The sequence below is a fragment of the Hippocampus guttulatus genome, chromosome 11 (genome assembly GCF_054856545.1).
Source record: "Hippocampus guttulatus isolate MCC_2025c chromosome 11, RoL_Hgut_1.0, whole genome shotgun sequence".
NCBI lineage: Eukaryota > Metazoa > Chordata > Actinopteri > Syngnathiformes > Syngnathidae > Hippocampus > Hippocampus guttulatus.
The window spans coordinates 20,685,177-20,698,399 of NC_141271.1; the positions used below are offsets into that span (position 1 = coordinate 20,685,177).

At 47.5% G+C, this 13,223-nt stretch overlaps 1 protein-coding gene across 5 annotated transcripts in view; it reads left to right on the forward strand.

Annotated features, from left to right (window-relative positions):
* Nucleotides 1–11,649, forward strand: part of mlphb (melanophilin b) — a 90,048-nt gene extending 78,399 nt beyond the window's left edge. For 3 of the 5 annotated variants that reach the window (XM_086123997.1, XM_086123996.1, XM_086123998.1), the window contains 12 exons: nt 2,540–2,761; nt 3,325–3,476; nt 5,903–5,944; nt 6,366–6,412; nt 6,507–6,599; nt 6,778–6,916; nt 7,017–7,273; nt 7,968–8,045; nt 8,144–8,410; nt 10,391–10,534; nt 10,603–10,671; nt 11,152–11,649. In XM_086123997.1, the coding sequence (XP_085980123.1) occupies nt 2,540–2,761; nt 3,325–3,476; nt 5,903–5,944; nt 6,366–6,412; nt 6,507–6,599; nt 6,778–6,916; nt 7,017–7,273; nt 7,968–8,045; nt 8,144–8,410; nt 10,391–10,534; nt 10,603–10,671; nt 11,152–11,190 (1,549 nt within the window). In that variant the 3' untranslated portion in view covers nt 11,191–11,649. Of the gene's footprint in view, nt 1–2,539; nt 2,762–3,138; nt 3,200–3,324; nt 3,477–5,902; nt 5,945–6,365; nt 6,413–6,506; nt 6,600–6,777; nt 6,917–7,016; nt 7,274–7,967; nt 8,046–8,143; nt 8,411–10,390; nt 10,535–10,582; nt 10,672–11,151 lie in introns of those variants that run through there. The other 2 variants (XM_086124000.1, XM_086123999.1) reach the window with 2 other exon arrangements.
* Nucleotides 11,650–13,223: the final 1,574 nt, after the last annotated feature.

Consider the following 13,223-nt stretch of genomic DNA (forward strand, 5'->3'; position numbering starts at 1 on the left):
CTCTTCTGTCTCCTGGCTGGGCCTTTTCCCCTTCCCAAAGACGTTAGTTTTTTTACTCATTTTGCTAGGTCTTGGGTTTCATTTTAGCGGTAACCTATGATGTGACTGAGAAAACGCGCCTTGACCTCTGTCAAGAGTGACATATTGTAGACGGACGTAACGGAGGTTGCGGTATTTTTTCAAAATAAAACATATTTCAGAGTGTGGAATAAATAAAACGTAAGTAATGGAAGTTATTTATTCTTTCTGTGCGGCCCGGTACCAAACGACCCATGGACCGGTACCGGTCCGCGGCCCGGGGTTTGGGGACCGCTGCTTGAAATCAAATATTAATGTTAGAAAGTGTTGAACTGGCGGTCTCTTCACTTCTGGTGCTGAAATGCGCAAATGGCGCTCTTGGTGGTGCCGAGAGCTTGAAACCAAAATGGCCAACTTCCTGTTCTCACAGGTCCCGGAGGTCCTGGAACTTGAGTCCAATTATTCCACCAAATTTTGTGCCGAGGCTGAGGAAATTATCCACAAAAACGGTTGTTTCAAACAAAAATGGCCGACTTGCCATTCGGTTTCAGATCACCCAATTTCGTGTTGTTTTTTTCCCCCAAATTTCCTGAAAGCACTTCTTTTCGACACTGAAAGAAGCTGCCATTGCTTCCCCTCGTTTTTATATTTACATCTTGTAAATGTTTACGCGCTTACCTCTGTATTCAACCGCACAATCATTCTCCTTAACTGCATCGGGCAGGCCGTTATTTTTCCCCAAAACTGATCCCCAAAAACATCAGAGAAGGATTTGACCTCACGCCATGAACATCAAGTGGCATAAATAATAAAGCCAATCAGATACTGGCCCGAACGGAATCGAACTGACTTGAAAACGAGCGCGAGCCAACTCACCACGAGAACACCCTGAGCCCGGCAACAAGATGTTTGTTGCTTGCCGCACGCATCTATCTCATTTGAATAACTGAATCTTGTTTTGTTGACCGGATTTGTGCGGGATGTTTCAAATTAGGCCAGAGTTACAGGATGGTTCATGGCCAGCAGCCAAATCTGCTGAGGTTTAGCGGCATATTAAGAAAGTAGTGTATTCCATTTAACCTATTGATCTGGACAATGATCTCATGATGCGAGCCGGAGTGAAAAACAAGCATCCTCTCATTCCTCCTTGGGTGTCCTGCCAGATTCCGCCAAACAAGCCCGTGTCTGATCTCTGGGACTAGTTGCCTGATTTCTTTCTTCTTCTCTTCCTTCACTTTTACGGCCAGTGCATTTTGAATGCCATATTTTCCCGATTATACGGCGCCCCGTATTAAAAGGCTTAGTGTCAGTTACAAGTGCTATTTCTGTGTTAAACACATACCCAAGACGCGCTGTATTATTGGACGCAGGCACTGGTAAAACCTAGCTTAAAAAATACGATAGCATGCACGCACGCTAGCATCTGTTTTTAAAAGTCAGCAGGTGCAAAACAGATTTTGTTTGTACTTTATTGAAGTATTTAGTTATTTTTGGATCAATCCTCGTCCTCAAATCCATCCAAGTCCTCATCTTCTGTCTGTGAAGTGAACAGCTGGGCAAGTTCACAATCAAACACGGCAGGTTCCCTCGCGTCCTTGTCAGAGTCGCTCTCGTTGCCGCGCGGCTCCTCCGAAATGTGGCCGATCCGTTCGCAAATTGTGGCGTAACTCGCCCGGCGCCGCCTCACTGGCTAATGGCCGTTTCAAGCGGAACCCCTCATCGAAGTCACACAACAGCATTCACAGATTTTAGAACTCGGTGCGTACACAAGGCGACCCGCATTATTAGGCGCCCCCGTCCGTTACAGAGGAAATTTAAGGCTTTTAAAGTGCGCCTTTTGATTGTGAAAATACGGTCATGGGCATCATTTTGCTGCAGGTCGTGGCACATTTGCTCAAAGTGCTGAAGTCATTCATAAAAGAAACAACGCCAAGTCAAACTAAGGGAAAGGAAGGATGTGTTTGTTTGAGTAGCACTTTTGCTTGAAGTCTCAAGACCTCTCGGTATAAAGCCTCACTGTAGCGCAAACAGCAACTTGCCAAACGTGCCTCGCAGTTATTTACTCAAAGTATTTGCAAGGTTCAAATGGATTAGATACACTGAACATTGTCAGACGCACAGCTCGATTTTTTTTATTTTTATTTTTGGAGGGAAGAAAACAACCGGTAGACTTACAGTTTCCTCCATACTACATAAAACATTAGCTTGAGTCCCTTGTTTGGGATTTTTTTTTATTTCTGAAATGAAAGTCTTCTAAATGAGAATTCATATGCCTGATTTATTTATTTGTATCGTGTCTGTATCAAGTGCCTGGAGACAATAACTTGTCATCGTGCGCACCATCTCCTAAAAAAGGATGCATTTTACCACTTAACTCATTTGCCACAAACTTAATATTAATCTGAATGCCGTATTTAGACTAGTGGGGCTACACAGGATATATTGTCAGGAAATTTGAAGGGGGTGGGTTGACCTCCCCTTTGTGTAAATCTTCAATATTGCTTTGATGTTCTTCCCTTAGAGAGCTCAAGACCAAGATTGAGCAAGAAGACTGTAAAAGAGAGATGCTTGCCGACTGGGCGAATTTGACGCAGTCTCACTGCATTCGCTGTCTGAAAGCTTTCAAGTTTTTGGTGAACAAGAAGCGCCGCTGCCTGGACTGTCATCTGCCCATCTGCGGGTCCTGCAGCCATTACAACAAAAAGGAGCTCGGCTGGGTGTGCGCTCCTTGTCAAATGGCCAGGTAGGAAACGTTGCCAAGTGAAGAAGCCCTTTGTCGGGATAGAATTTGGTCGTTTGCTGGCCCCCGTAAAAGCACGACAATGGGAAAAGTTTCGATCTTGCAATGTTGTTAAACATCATAAAAGCACAATTGCAAATGAAAGCTAGCACTTCCTGTTGCGTTTCGGGCAAGAGTCCGGGCAAAATTGCGCCGATGGGATAAACTGGAGCTGGTGGCTATTTTTTTTTTTCTCCGACTTCTCAAAGCGAACTTCACAGAGGTAGTAACATGTTTCTGGTGAGTCTTCTGTATGCGCCAGATGCATACGGGATAGCAGAGCAAACATATTCAGCGTGATTTCCGTTTTGTTATTTTTTTAATTTCCATTGGCTTCCAAGACTGATCGGATCTCTGGAAAGTGTCAAGCTCATTTCAGATGAAGGATTACATACCACAGACGTAAGCAGCATCAAACTTGAGCACACAAAGGCCGCACACGGCGCTTGCGGCCTTCTTCCGTTTGCTTGTTGACCCGTCGTTCTGTTTATTTGTGACCCCCCCCCCCCCTGTGATTTCTCCGAAAGGGTCCTTAAGATTGGCAGCCTGGAATGGTACCACAAGAACATGCGAATGCGCTTTAAGCGTTTTGGCAGCGCCAAGGTGATGCGATCGCTCTTCGAGAGACTCCGTGGAAAACACGCATACTCTTCTGATGATGATGATGATGACGATGCAAGTGAGTAATCGGATTTCTTTTGCACTTGCCCTCGCGAAGGTCTCAGCTGGGCTGGAGCCACCACGCATTCCCAGCTGTCCGGGGGCGACGCCCCGGACCGGTTGCGAGCCAATTGCGGGGGCGCCGTGAGAGTGAATTTGGTTTTGAGTGACACGCGGCTCATCGAATCGTTGTTGCAATGGCGGATCCACGTGAAAATGTGCGGGAAGTCAAATGAAAGACCGGCGCTGTCGGCAAGCACTTTTACGACCTTTCAGCACGGAGACTGAATCTCAGCAGCTGATCGGAAATATTTGGCAGTCAACAATGAAAGCCTGTGCATTTTGGGAGGCAGTTGGCAAGCGGAAAAGAAAACCGACGCGCCGCTCCTGGGGTGCCGTGAATCACCGCATCGATTATTGTAATTGCATCAATCAGCATCAATTTTCCGCCACTGATCTTGTTCGGGGTTGGGGAGGCGGAGCCTCTCCCGACTGCTCGCCAGTCGTAACAGTTTCTGCGTCGCAGAGAACGATCCCACCTGTAGGGTTCAGTTTCGGCTTGTTGTGTTTTTGTGTAGAACTGTGGGCTCTCCGAGCAGCTCTAAAATGGAACGCGTGAAGTTTTGTCTGCTTCTGGGGAACGATCCAACCCTTTCTGCCCCACAGGACACGCATGGAACAGGGTTGAGCTCAACTGCTCTCCATTACTCCCCCCCCCCCCCGGATGTTCTTCTGTGGGCGAGCACACAAGATGTGGAGGGAGCCCGTTTTCACTCGCACAACAAGACAGCCCCGATGCGGGACATTATTTAACAGCTGGATGTAGAACCGTAACATCAAGTTGGCTAGTCGACGCCATGACAAATGGCGCAAAATCCAATTCATTTGTGCATTGGTGAGCCGTACATCCTTCCAGGTAAATCCCAGACAAAAAAAAAAAAAACAAAAAAAAAATCCTAACAGGGGTTTAATGGTGCTGCTCAAGGAGCTAAACCCCCCCCCCCCCCCAACAAAAACGAAGTGATTTGCGTGAGCGTCTTCAATCTTGTGACATGGAGTCGGGGTTTTTGGGGATAATATGTCATACATTAGCGGCCTGCCAAATCTCTGATGGGATTTAATCTTTTCCATCTCCCCCCCCCCCCCCGCCCCCCTTTCTGGCTCCTCGCAGCCGCAGTTTTTGTGGGGTCTCTGTCAGCTTTTTTTCCCCGTCCTCTGGAAAGATCGCATGTTCTTGCCACTCGGGACCAACCGGTGGTGGGAATTTATGATCTACTAACACTTGCTTATTGTTCGTAAGTAAGAGTTTTCACCTACTGTGTATTTACTTCAGTATTTATCTGCAGATGATGACACAACGTTAATAAAGACACACCGAGTCGATTGCGGTTGGGATCTTCAGTGACAGAGATCGGCAGAGTTTATGGCTCTGGCGTCTTTACTCCCTTTTGCCGATTGGCCAACGCGCCAGCTGTCATTTCTTCATCCTCTCCCCACTCGGTACCGATGAATTTGTGGAAGCCCGTCCAAATATATCCTCACGCCCGAGCGTGTAAATCAAGTCTCCTTGTGAGATCATCGATACGCGAGTGAATTGTGCAGATGCAGCTGTGTGTGCCGGTACCGCTCGGAACTGAGTCACACGCTTGGGGGGGGGGAAAGGATGCGGAGCGAGCGCCGGTTGGCAGGGCTTTGCTCAGCGGACCTTGTGATCGTCCGGTCACATGTCCGCCGAGGAATGATACGATCTGCTCCCAGAAGAAAGCTCAACTTCGCGAATGTTTGTTTGGATGAAATCGGTTCCGGAGTGAAGTGGGTCCAAAATGCAAAACAACTAATGACATGGAATCCAATTAGATTCCCCCCTCCCACACCCCCCTCCCCCCCCCCCCAAATAAATATCCAGCGCTCACCGGCCGCTCGGCCGCAGACATTCATGTGACTGCGGGGATTAAATGCAACTTGCATGACTTCGCACGGGTTTGCCGCGCCTGTGGGCCGTCTGCTTTCTTTTGCGGTGCCTTGGGGCTCCAAAAGCTTGCAGGGTGTCGTCTTATAGCGGCAAGCGGCGCTTTTCATCTGCATTTTGTTGTCTAACTCGTCCGCAAAGGAGATTTTTGGAGCGGCGCCGCGTTAAACGGTTCGCTTGCCTGCCTCGCCGTTCTGAGGCCGCGGGTTCAAATCTCGACCCTTGCCTGCCTCTGTCGTGGAGTTTGCACTCGGGCACGTTCCAAAAGTGTGCGTGTCAGATTGGGGGAATTCTGTGAACCGCCCGAGCGCGCGGAAGCGAGTGTGAGTGGTTGCTTCCGGGGATTGACTGGTGACCTGTCCGGGGTTCTCTCGTCACAACAACAGCTGGGGAGGGGCTCCGGCTCTCCCTCAACCCAAATGAGGCCAAGTGCTGTCGAAAGTCGATGTGAAGTTGGTTGTTTGTTTTCCCCGCAGAGCATCACAAATACGACACGCAGAGCAACCCTGAAGTCCACAGTAAGTCCGTCCTAGTACCGCAAAGGCTCCCTAAAACATTGTTTGTCACTCTTTGAAGGAGACGCGTCACACCATTTTGGTTCACAATTTCATATCGCTCGCTGACCTGCGCGCACTCGCCTTTTGTACTGATGACGGCCGGAGGCGGAGCGAGGACTACTCGGTCTTGCCAACTTTGCAACTTTGTCCCGAGCTTTAGCGTTCGTTTTGACGTCAAGTCTTTGAAAGGCAAAGCTGACTTTAGGATTCCGCTACCAAATTTTAACCTTGTATCGTAGACGGACGGATGACGTTAAGTGACAAAACATCTGCTTTTTGCTCAGCGCTTGTGGATGTAGCATACGACAAGGTCGGCGCTAGGCCAAAAACTCCCCGCTGTCAAAAATGTATCCATGCGTCGATGACATATTTTCCCCACCAGCTCTCGGATGCGAAGGCAGTTGTATGGCTTCACAACGCTATAATCAGGTACAGTAGCTGACCGCGGAATCTTGGAAGTCGTCATGGTGGAGCTCATCGTAAAAACTTTCTTCATTATTTGTTTATTTTCTGCTCTCGCAAGATGGAAAAAAACAGAAGGCGTCTCACCGTCGACCCCATCGATTTTGGTTTGCGCTGCGACTATTTCGCCGAATCGAGACGATGCTCTCACCAGGTATGCGCCGTGCAAGCAAACTTTCTTCCAAAATGGCTTCAAAACAAAATGGCTGCCGTTCCAATCGGATCCGATTCCAGACGTGTCCTTTCGACTTTTACTTGTTTTGCATGTAGTTGCCGCGCAAGTTGAAAAATGAAATTCAAGAATGTCATCTCTCAGTGACGACTTCTTCTAGATTCTGGCTCCTGATGACATCAAGTTGATGAATCTGGGCAGAAGGGAATCCGACATGGCTTCTGTTTTCCAACAATTCTTGAAAGACCAACGCAAAGTTCCGGATGTTGGGTCTGTTCGTAGCTTGACTCCACAACAAGGTAAAGAGTCAGAGAAAATTGTGGGATGAAAACATCGTTGGTTATGATTTGGATTTCTACATAAGGCCATGATTTTTTGTTTGTTTGTTTTTTTGCATAGATGACCTTGTCTACTCAGAAAACCGAACGGTTCAGTCTTGCTGCATGTCCGGGCTCAGCTACTCTTCTTGTGGCAGCGGGAGTGCCGGGGGACCCCTGGGGGGAGGCAGCAGCTACTTCCTGGGCCCTGATGATGATGATGATGACTCAGAGGAGGACGCTGATCTGCGACGGGCCTTTCCGGTCTGCCGTGCTCATTTGGGACCCCGTGACGATGTGTCCCAGGAGAGCCTCAACTACCCCAACCGGCCGCCACAGGTCAATTGTCCTTTACGATCCTTCCATCTATTATCTGTCCCGCGTGTCCTGATCAGAGTTCAACTGGCGCCTGTTCCGGTTGATTTTGGATGAGAGAAGTGGGCCACACCCTGGAAAGGTCGATCGACATAACCATTCATAGCTACGGACGATTTCAAGTATTTGTTTTTTTTTAAAATATTTGTTTGTTTGTTTGTTTATTTATTTAAGATGTTTTTTGGTGCGAGAAATGGGGTACACCCCGGACTGTTTGCCAGTCAATCACAGGGGTAATAATAGATATAGACGATTGGTCATCCACACTCGCGTCGCACCTCAAGGAGAATTTTGAGCCCCCATTCACACTTACATTCGCACACATGGCAATTGTAAGGTCTTGAATTCGAAAAACGTTTTACGGGGATGTAAGAGGAACCCCCCCCCCGCTTTCTGAGAAAAGGGCCTCATGTTAGCGCAGCCAGGCCTTCTTTCTGCAATGCACGTCTTGGGTCATGCTCAATTCGTCTCACAGCGAGCCTCGCGGCACAAAGGGAACACAAACCGATAGCAGAGCAGACGTCAATCGTCGGAGAGATGGTTCTGATGGCTCCCAATGGCTGCAGTTTATGTTTGTACTCAAACGACCTCTCCGAATTCAAGCCACGGGAAGAAAAGTTCAGAGTAACAATAGATGCACCGATCGCGTGTCCCACAGATCACTGACCTGAGCCGACGAATGTCAGCCATCGAGAACCTTTTAAGCCGCCTGCAGATCGCTCCGACCTCCTCCCAGGTAAATAGGATGTCACGGTTCTCTCAAAAACAAGCATCCTCTTGATACGTATGCCGCGGCTACCCACCCGAAAGGCGTCTGACGCTTGTTCCCTGCAGGACACGGAGACTCCTGGTGGCCGAGAGAGCACCTCCCCTCTCTCCGGGTGGGAAGACGTGGACGTGGAGGAGCATCGACTGAGACGAAAGCTGATTGCAATGGCGGGCGACATAAGCGACCGCAGCCTGAGTTCCGACGAGGCGGAGTCCAACCGGTCGCTCTCAAGTCGGGAGGCAGACAAAATGTTGACCGGAGTACCTTGCAGATCCACTCCCGGAAGAAGCGCGCTGGTCCCCGGATTGAATGAGCCGACCAACTCTCAGAAGGTAGGATTGCGTGTGCACCAAAACTCGATTCCAAAAAGTTGAGCGGGGAAGGCGTATGCCAGTCGCGCCCCTCCAAAAAGGCTCTCTTGGCGGGCCATCTTGAGTCAGGTGGTCCCGTCTCCTATCAGTATTTCGCTCTGAAGTAGGGATCTTTAGAAACAGACGCATTTTAGCGACGTTTTCAAGAGGCTTTCGTTGAAGTTTGCAGAAAGATGATGTCAAATACCTCTGAATGGATCCCACAATCTTCCCCAGGATTAAACACAGGAACAGCCGGACGTTTGTCGGCGCTCCACTTAAACGTGTCTTTCGTTTCCTTCTGCTTTCTAATGCAAAATCAAATAAACATTCCTCAGGGAGTCATGGATAAGCGATCAATGAGCACGTCAATGAACAGAAACGCAACACAACACAAGAACACATTAAAACTGACGAATGAGGTTGTTGATAGCCGCTAGGATTTTGGCTAACAACCTTCGCTACTCCGACGGCGCGTGCCTGACGAATGACGGCGCCAACTCCCGCTTGATTCGCATCAACACTGCTCGGATAAGCAAAAGCCAGAATTTGAGGCCGACATTAGGGTTCCCCCCCCCCCCCCCCCTTTATTTTCATGAATGCCTCTTTGACATTTTTAGGCATTCATTCAAAGCGTATGGAAAGTTTTCTTTATGCTCTTTTATTGCGATCCGATTTTTGGGAGGGTCGGGGTTCGGGTCAGTCCGACGCATCATCACTGGTAATGTCAAGTATAGCGTGACTATATAAGATGTGGTCATGGGTGTAGCGCTGGACTGTTGAATGCTTGCCATCCACAGCCACGGATTCGAATCATCTCACACGAGTGGGAACAGACGTGGCAGAAGAGGCTTCAACCACCCAGATTCGATTGGGTGGTCTGGCACGACTTTGCGCGCTGTTCTACATTTTTTTTCTTGCTAGTAAAATGGGGGGGGGGGGGGGCAGTAGCCTTCCATTTTGGACAGGAGTCATCGATCAACTTATGGTATACATTTCACTCTGTACATTAGGATAAGTGCAGCATGTCATGAAAGGAGGGAAACATCAGTCCTTCCAACAGAACACTAATGAAAGCCAGGACAGCGGTTGGTGCTGTGACAGCTTTATGGCAATGCTTCTTGACACTTCGCCGACGAGAGGCGCTTTCTTTTCATTTTACACGACACGACAATATAAGGGTTAAACTTTGCTACTGCCTCAAGGCTAGATTGTTCCCACTACCGTTCTGAGCTCTAATTGGTTGTGGAACAGGCTTCTTCCAGACCTCCGGGGATGAATGTTCCACTACAGGCAAACGTGTCAGGCAGGGCCGAACGCAAAAGCGAGGCGCACGAAACCAAATCGTCCAAACTGTTTCACATGTCAGTTTTTCGGGGGGGGGGGGGGTTCTGGCTCAAATTGAGGCCGAGGCGCTACCATCCTGACCGTGCGCCATGACATGCACGTCTTCTTCAAACTTGCATCATAAAGGCCTCTTCTCAGAGTCCACAACCTCTTGGGTAAGGATTCATAAAGTGAACTTACAAGTTCTGCAAGGTGAAAAAAAAGAAATGATGTTGATATTATAACATTTATTCATTTATGGACATGACGTCATCGTTCCCATATTGATCGTGCATCCGGAGTGCGGACACGGAGGCGTACCGGAGCTCGGTGAAGGAGGAAGTGAGCCGTTGCTTCAGGTCTTTCCTGTGTTGCTATGGCGCCTCCGTAGTGGCGGAACACCGCAACTGCACTTAAAATACAAAGCTACCGCAGAGGGACATGAATCCCTCAATCAGCACAACTGGAGCTTTATACCGTGTTGAGCAATATCAATCGGAAAATTAGCTGGAGGCGGTCGCTCCACAATTTTGAACGCAGGGGAAAAAAAAAAAACCTTGAGAGTTCACCACAATTAACGTGTCCGGCAATATATGGACTTCTCTAGTCGTCTTTGTCTGCCTGTGGTTTCTTCAGAAAGACCGTTCAATCGAAAGCCTGCAGGATAAATGGCAAGGGGAAGGCTCAAAGTCAAGCTTCCAAGGTTCGACAGCATTACTCTTTGAGCTGGAGGACAAGATCGCCCGAGCCGCCGCCGACGTGCAGAACGCCGAGACCCAAGTGAGGAAAACGTTGACCTTTTCCCACCTCCAAGCACGGCATTTCTAGTCTTTCTTTTCTCTTCTAAGGTGTCGTACATCGAGAACCGGATTGCCGCTCTCAACTCCGGCGGCATGCCGATGGAACAACCACGAAAGGTAATGACTTGGAATTTCGGTGGCATTCTAAAGAGACAAGATTGCGGCACCAACTGTTTGGTCCGAGAGTAATGATTGGTCTGTACTTGTACACAATAGCAAATTATAGTGCAAAACCAAAAGGCCCTTTATGGGCCCCGGTTGACAATAAACAACATTCATCATGTTAACTCAGTCACTCCCAAAGACGTTTTTAAACGTCTTTTCAGACTTGGTCCAGAATTGGCTGGTACTGAATGAGTTAAGATTGTCGTCTTTCAGACCGGCGCAACGTTTGTCAAGCGGATTTCTTTCACTGACGTTCCTTATGTGGCTGACTTTACAGCGCTATTTTTTTCCCCCCCAAACGTTTGCTATTGTTTGCTTCCATCTACTGGAGGAGCAACTGCCTCATAGATGACGCCGCTCCACATTCCCTGCTTGAGATTGTTGATCTTGTCATTGTTGTTTGTCCCCCCCCCCCCCCTTTCTGTCCTGCAGGAAACGTTCATGAAACAGGACTCACAAGGAGAAGACTAAGCCTAATGTGAGATTTTGATGCAAAGACAATCGATTGGACAATGACTTGTCCTGTTCTGGTTGTTTTTCACGTGCATCTTTACACCAAAAAATGTTCAGGGATTAATGTGACCCGAGTTTGATCCCGAAACATTTTTACATTTCGGTTGGCCCCTTTGTGTGTTTGACACATTGCAGTATGTTAACGCCTCAAAAAGATAAGAATGGAAAAAAATATATTTGCTTCTAACTTTTAACCAATATAGAATGCATTGTACTGACATTCCTCTTTATTTTGGGAGTTCTTATATTCTGTATGCACCTTAATATCAATGTATGCCATTTTTAATGTCACTGATTTGGAGTCATTTTAGGTATTAACATTCCTTGTCTTTTTGGTCTTGATAGAATGATGGCCAAATCATTTTCTCTTCAATCTATTTCAGACAGATGTGACCTAATAAAGAGCTTTTTCCATGACGATTGGCCCGTGTTCTGGTTTTGCTGTGTTGTCGCAGCGGCGGTTCGCTTCCCGCGGTTCGTCGCCACGAAGGCCTTTTCGCTGTTTTCTGAGAAAAATCTGCTCGCTACAATGACGTTTACGTTATGAAGGCACTGCCGGCAAAATCGCCAAATGGAAAATGAATGTCGTGAAATCGGGACTTAGAAAGGTGAACGTGATAGCGGTGAAAATGTAAACGGGGCACGTTGAAATGAGGTTTGACTGTACTTCTAATACCTACCTCCTCCTACTACTACTACAATTTCATAAAACTATTAATACTACTGCTCATACTCTCTAGTACGGCTAACCCAACTAATTCCAACGACTACTCTGACTGCTATTGCTGCGAGTCGTAATTTTACTTCGACTTCTACCTCCTTCGACCCCGCCTTTATGACCTCCTACTAACTACTTCTCTGTATTACTGCTACTGCATGTCCATTGTGCGTGCATTTAAAGGCGGGTGTGGAGTAAATCCCAAGTATTCCTTGGCAGCTGCAGGACGTTGCTTCCCATGACCTCAGTGAGGTTTACAAGCCCCCGTGTGCTCGTCTTCTCCAGTGCGCTGCTACTCTTATCTAAACACAGAGAGGAGAGTGGAGAGAAGGAACGTACTGGAAGAGGTGCCGGTGTCGGTACCACACGTTGGCTCTGACCACACATCAACAGATGCACAACTAACAGTCTTGTCCATTATTCTCGCTACATGGCATCATCTCTTTATTCCGGCATTTGTGTGGTCAGAACAAGGTTGTCATGCAAGTTTTTAGAGTTCAATCCACCAGTGCACTAGTACAGTGTTTCCACCGCTCCTGCGCATGTTTCCTTTTATTTTTCATCTGCTCAACATAAATGACCTTTACTCTCCTGGAGACATCATCTTCACGAAGGAATGTAGAGTGCTGATATCTTTTCAGACTATTGGAGCACATTCAACACAAACACTGCCTCAATTCATTAAAATAATCACACATGCACGTAAACATGCCACATTGCTCAGTCTGTGTAACGTTCCTCCTTTCGAGCTGCACATGTACGGCGTGTATTTTGCCCAAATCAAGCAGCGCAATTGCACAAAATTGCCTGAATCAAGTAGTGTAATTGCACAAAATGAACACTTGAGGGCGCCATTGCCTTCATATTACACTGACTTACTGCAATACAAAATGCACTTCAAATTCACGTCAGATAAAATGAATGATCAGGTCTCTATTTAGGTAATAATGGCCACAGATGATACTGGCAGATAGTTATCAATTGTTGCGGTTTTGGATCACTGTATCTTTAAACAAAGAGTACGTCTTATTTTAGAAGTTGGTGTCAATGGGTTTTAAAAATAGAAGGGGGCGTTGCGTTCAAATGCCGTGCGAAATATCACTGGGCTTTACTAATCACCTTCGCGTACATTAGTGTACTAATTAAGACGCCAACGAATACACACGTGTTGTCTCGTGAAATTCGATACTGCAAATGAACGGACTGACATGTTTAAACTGCACTACACAAGAGTGTCAAAAGTGAAATTGTGACGTGCTCATTGATCAACGTT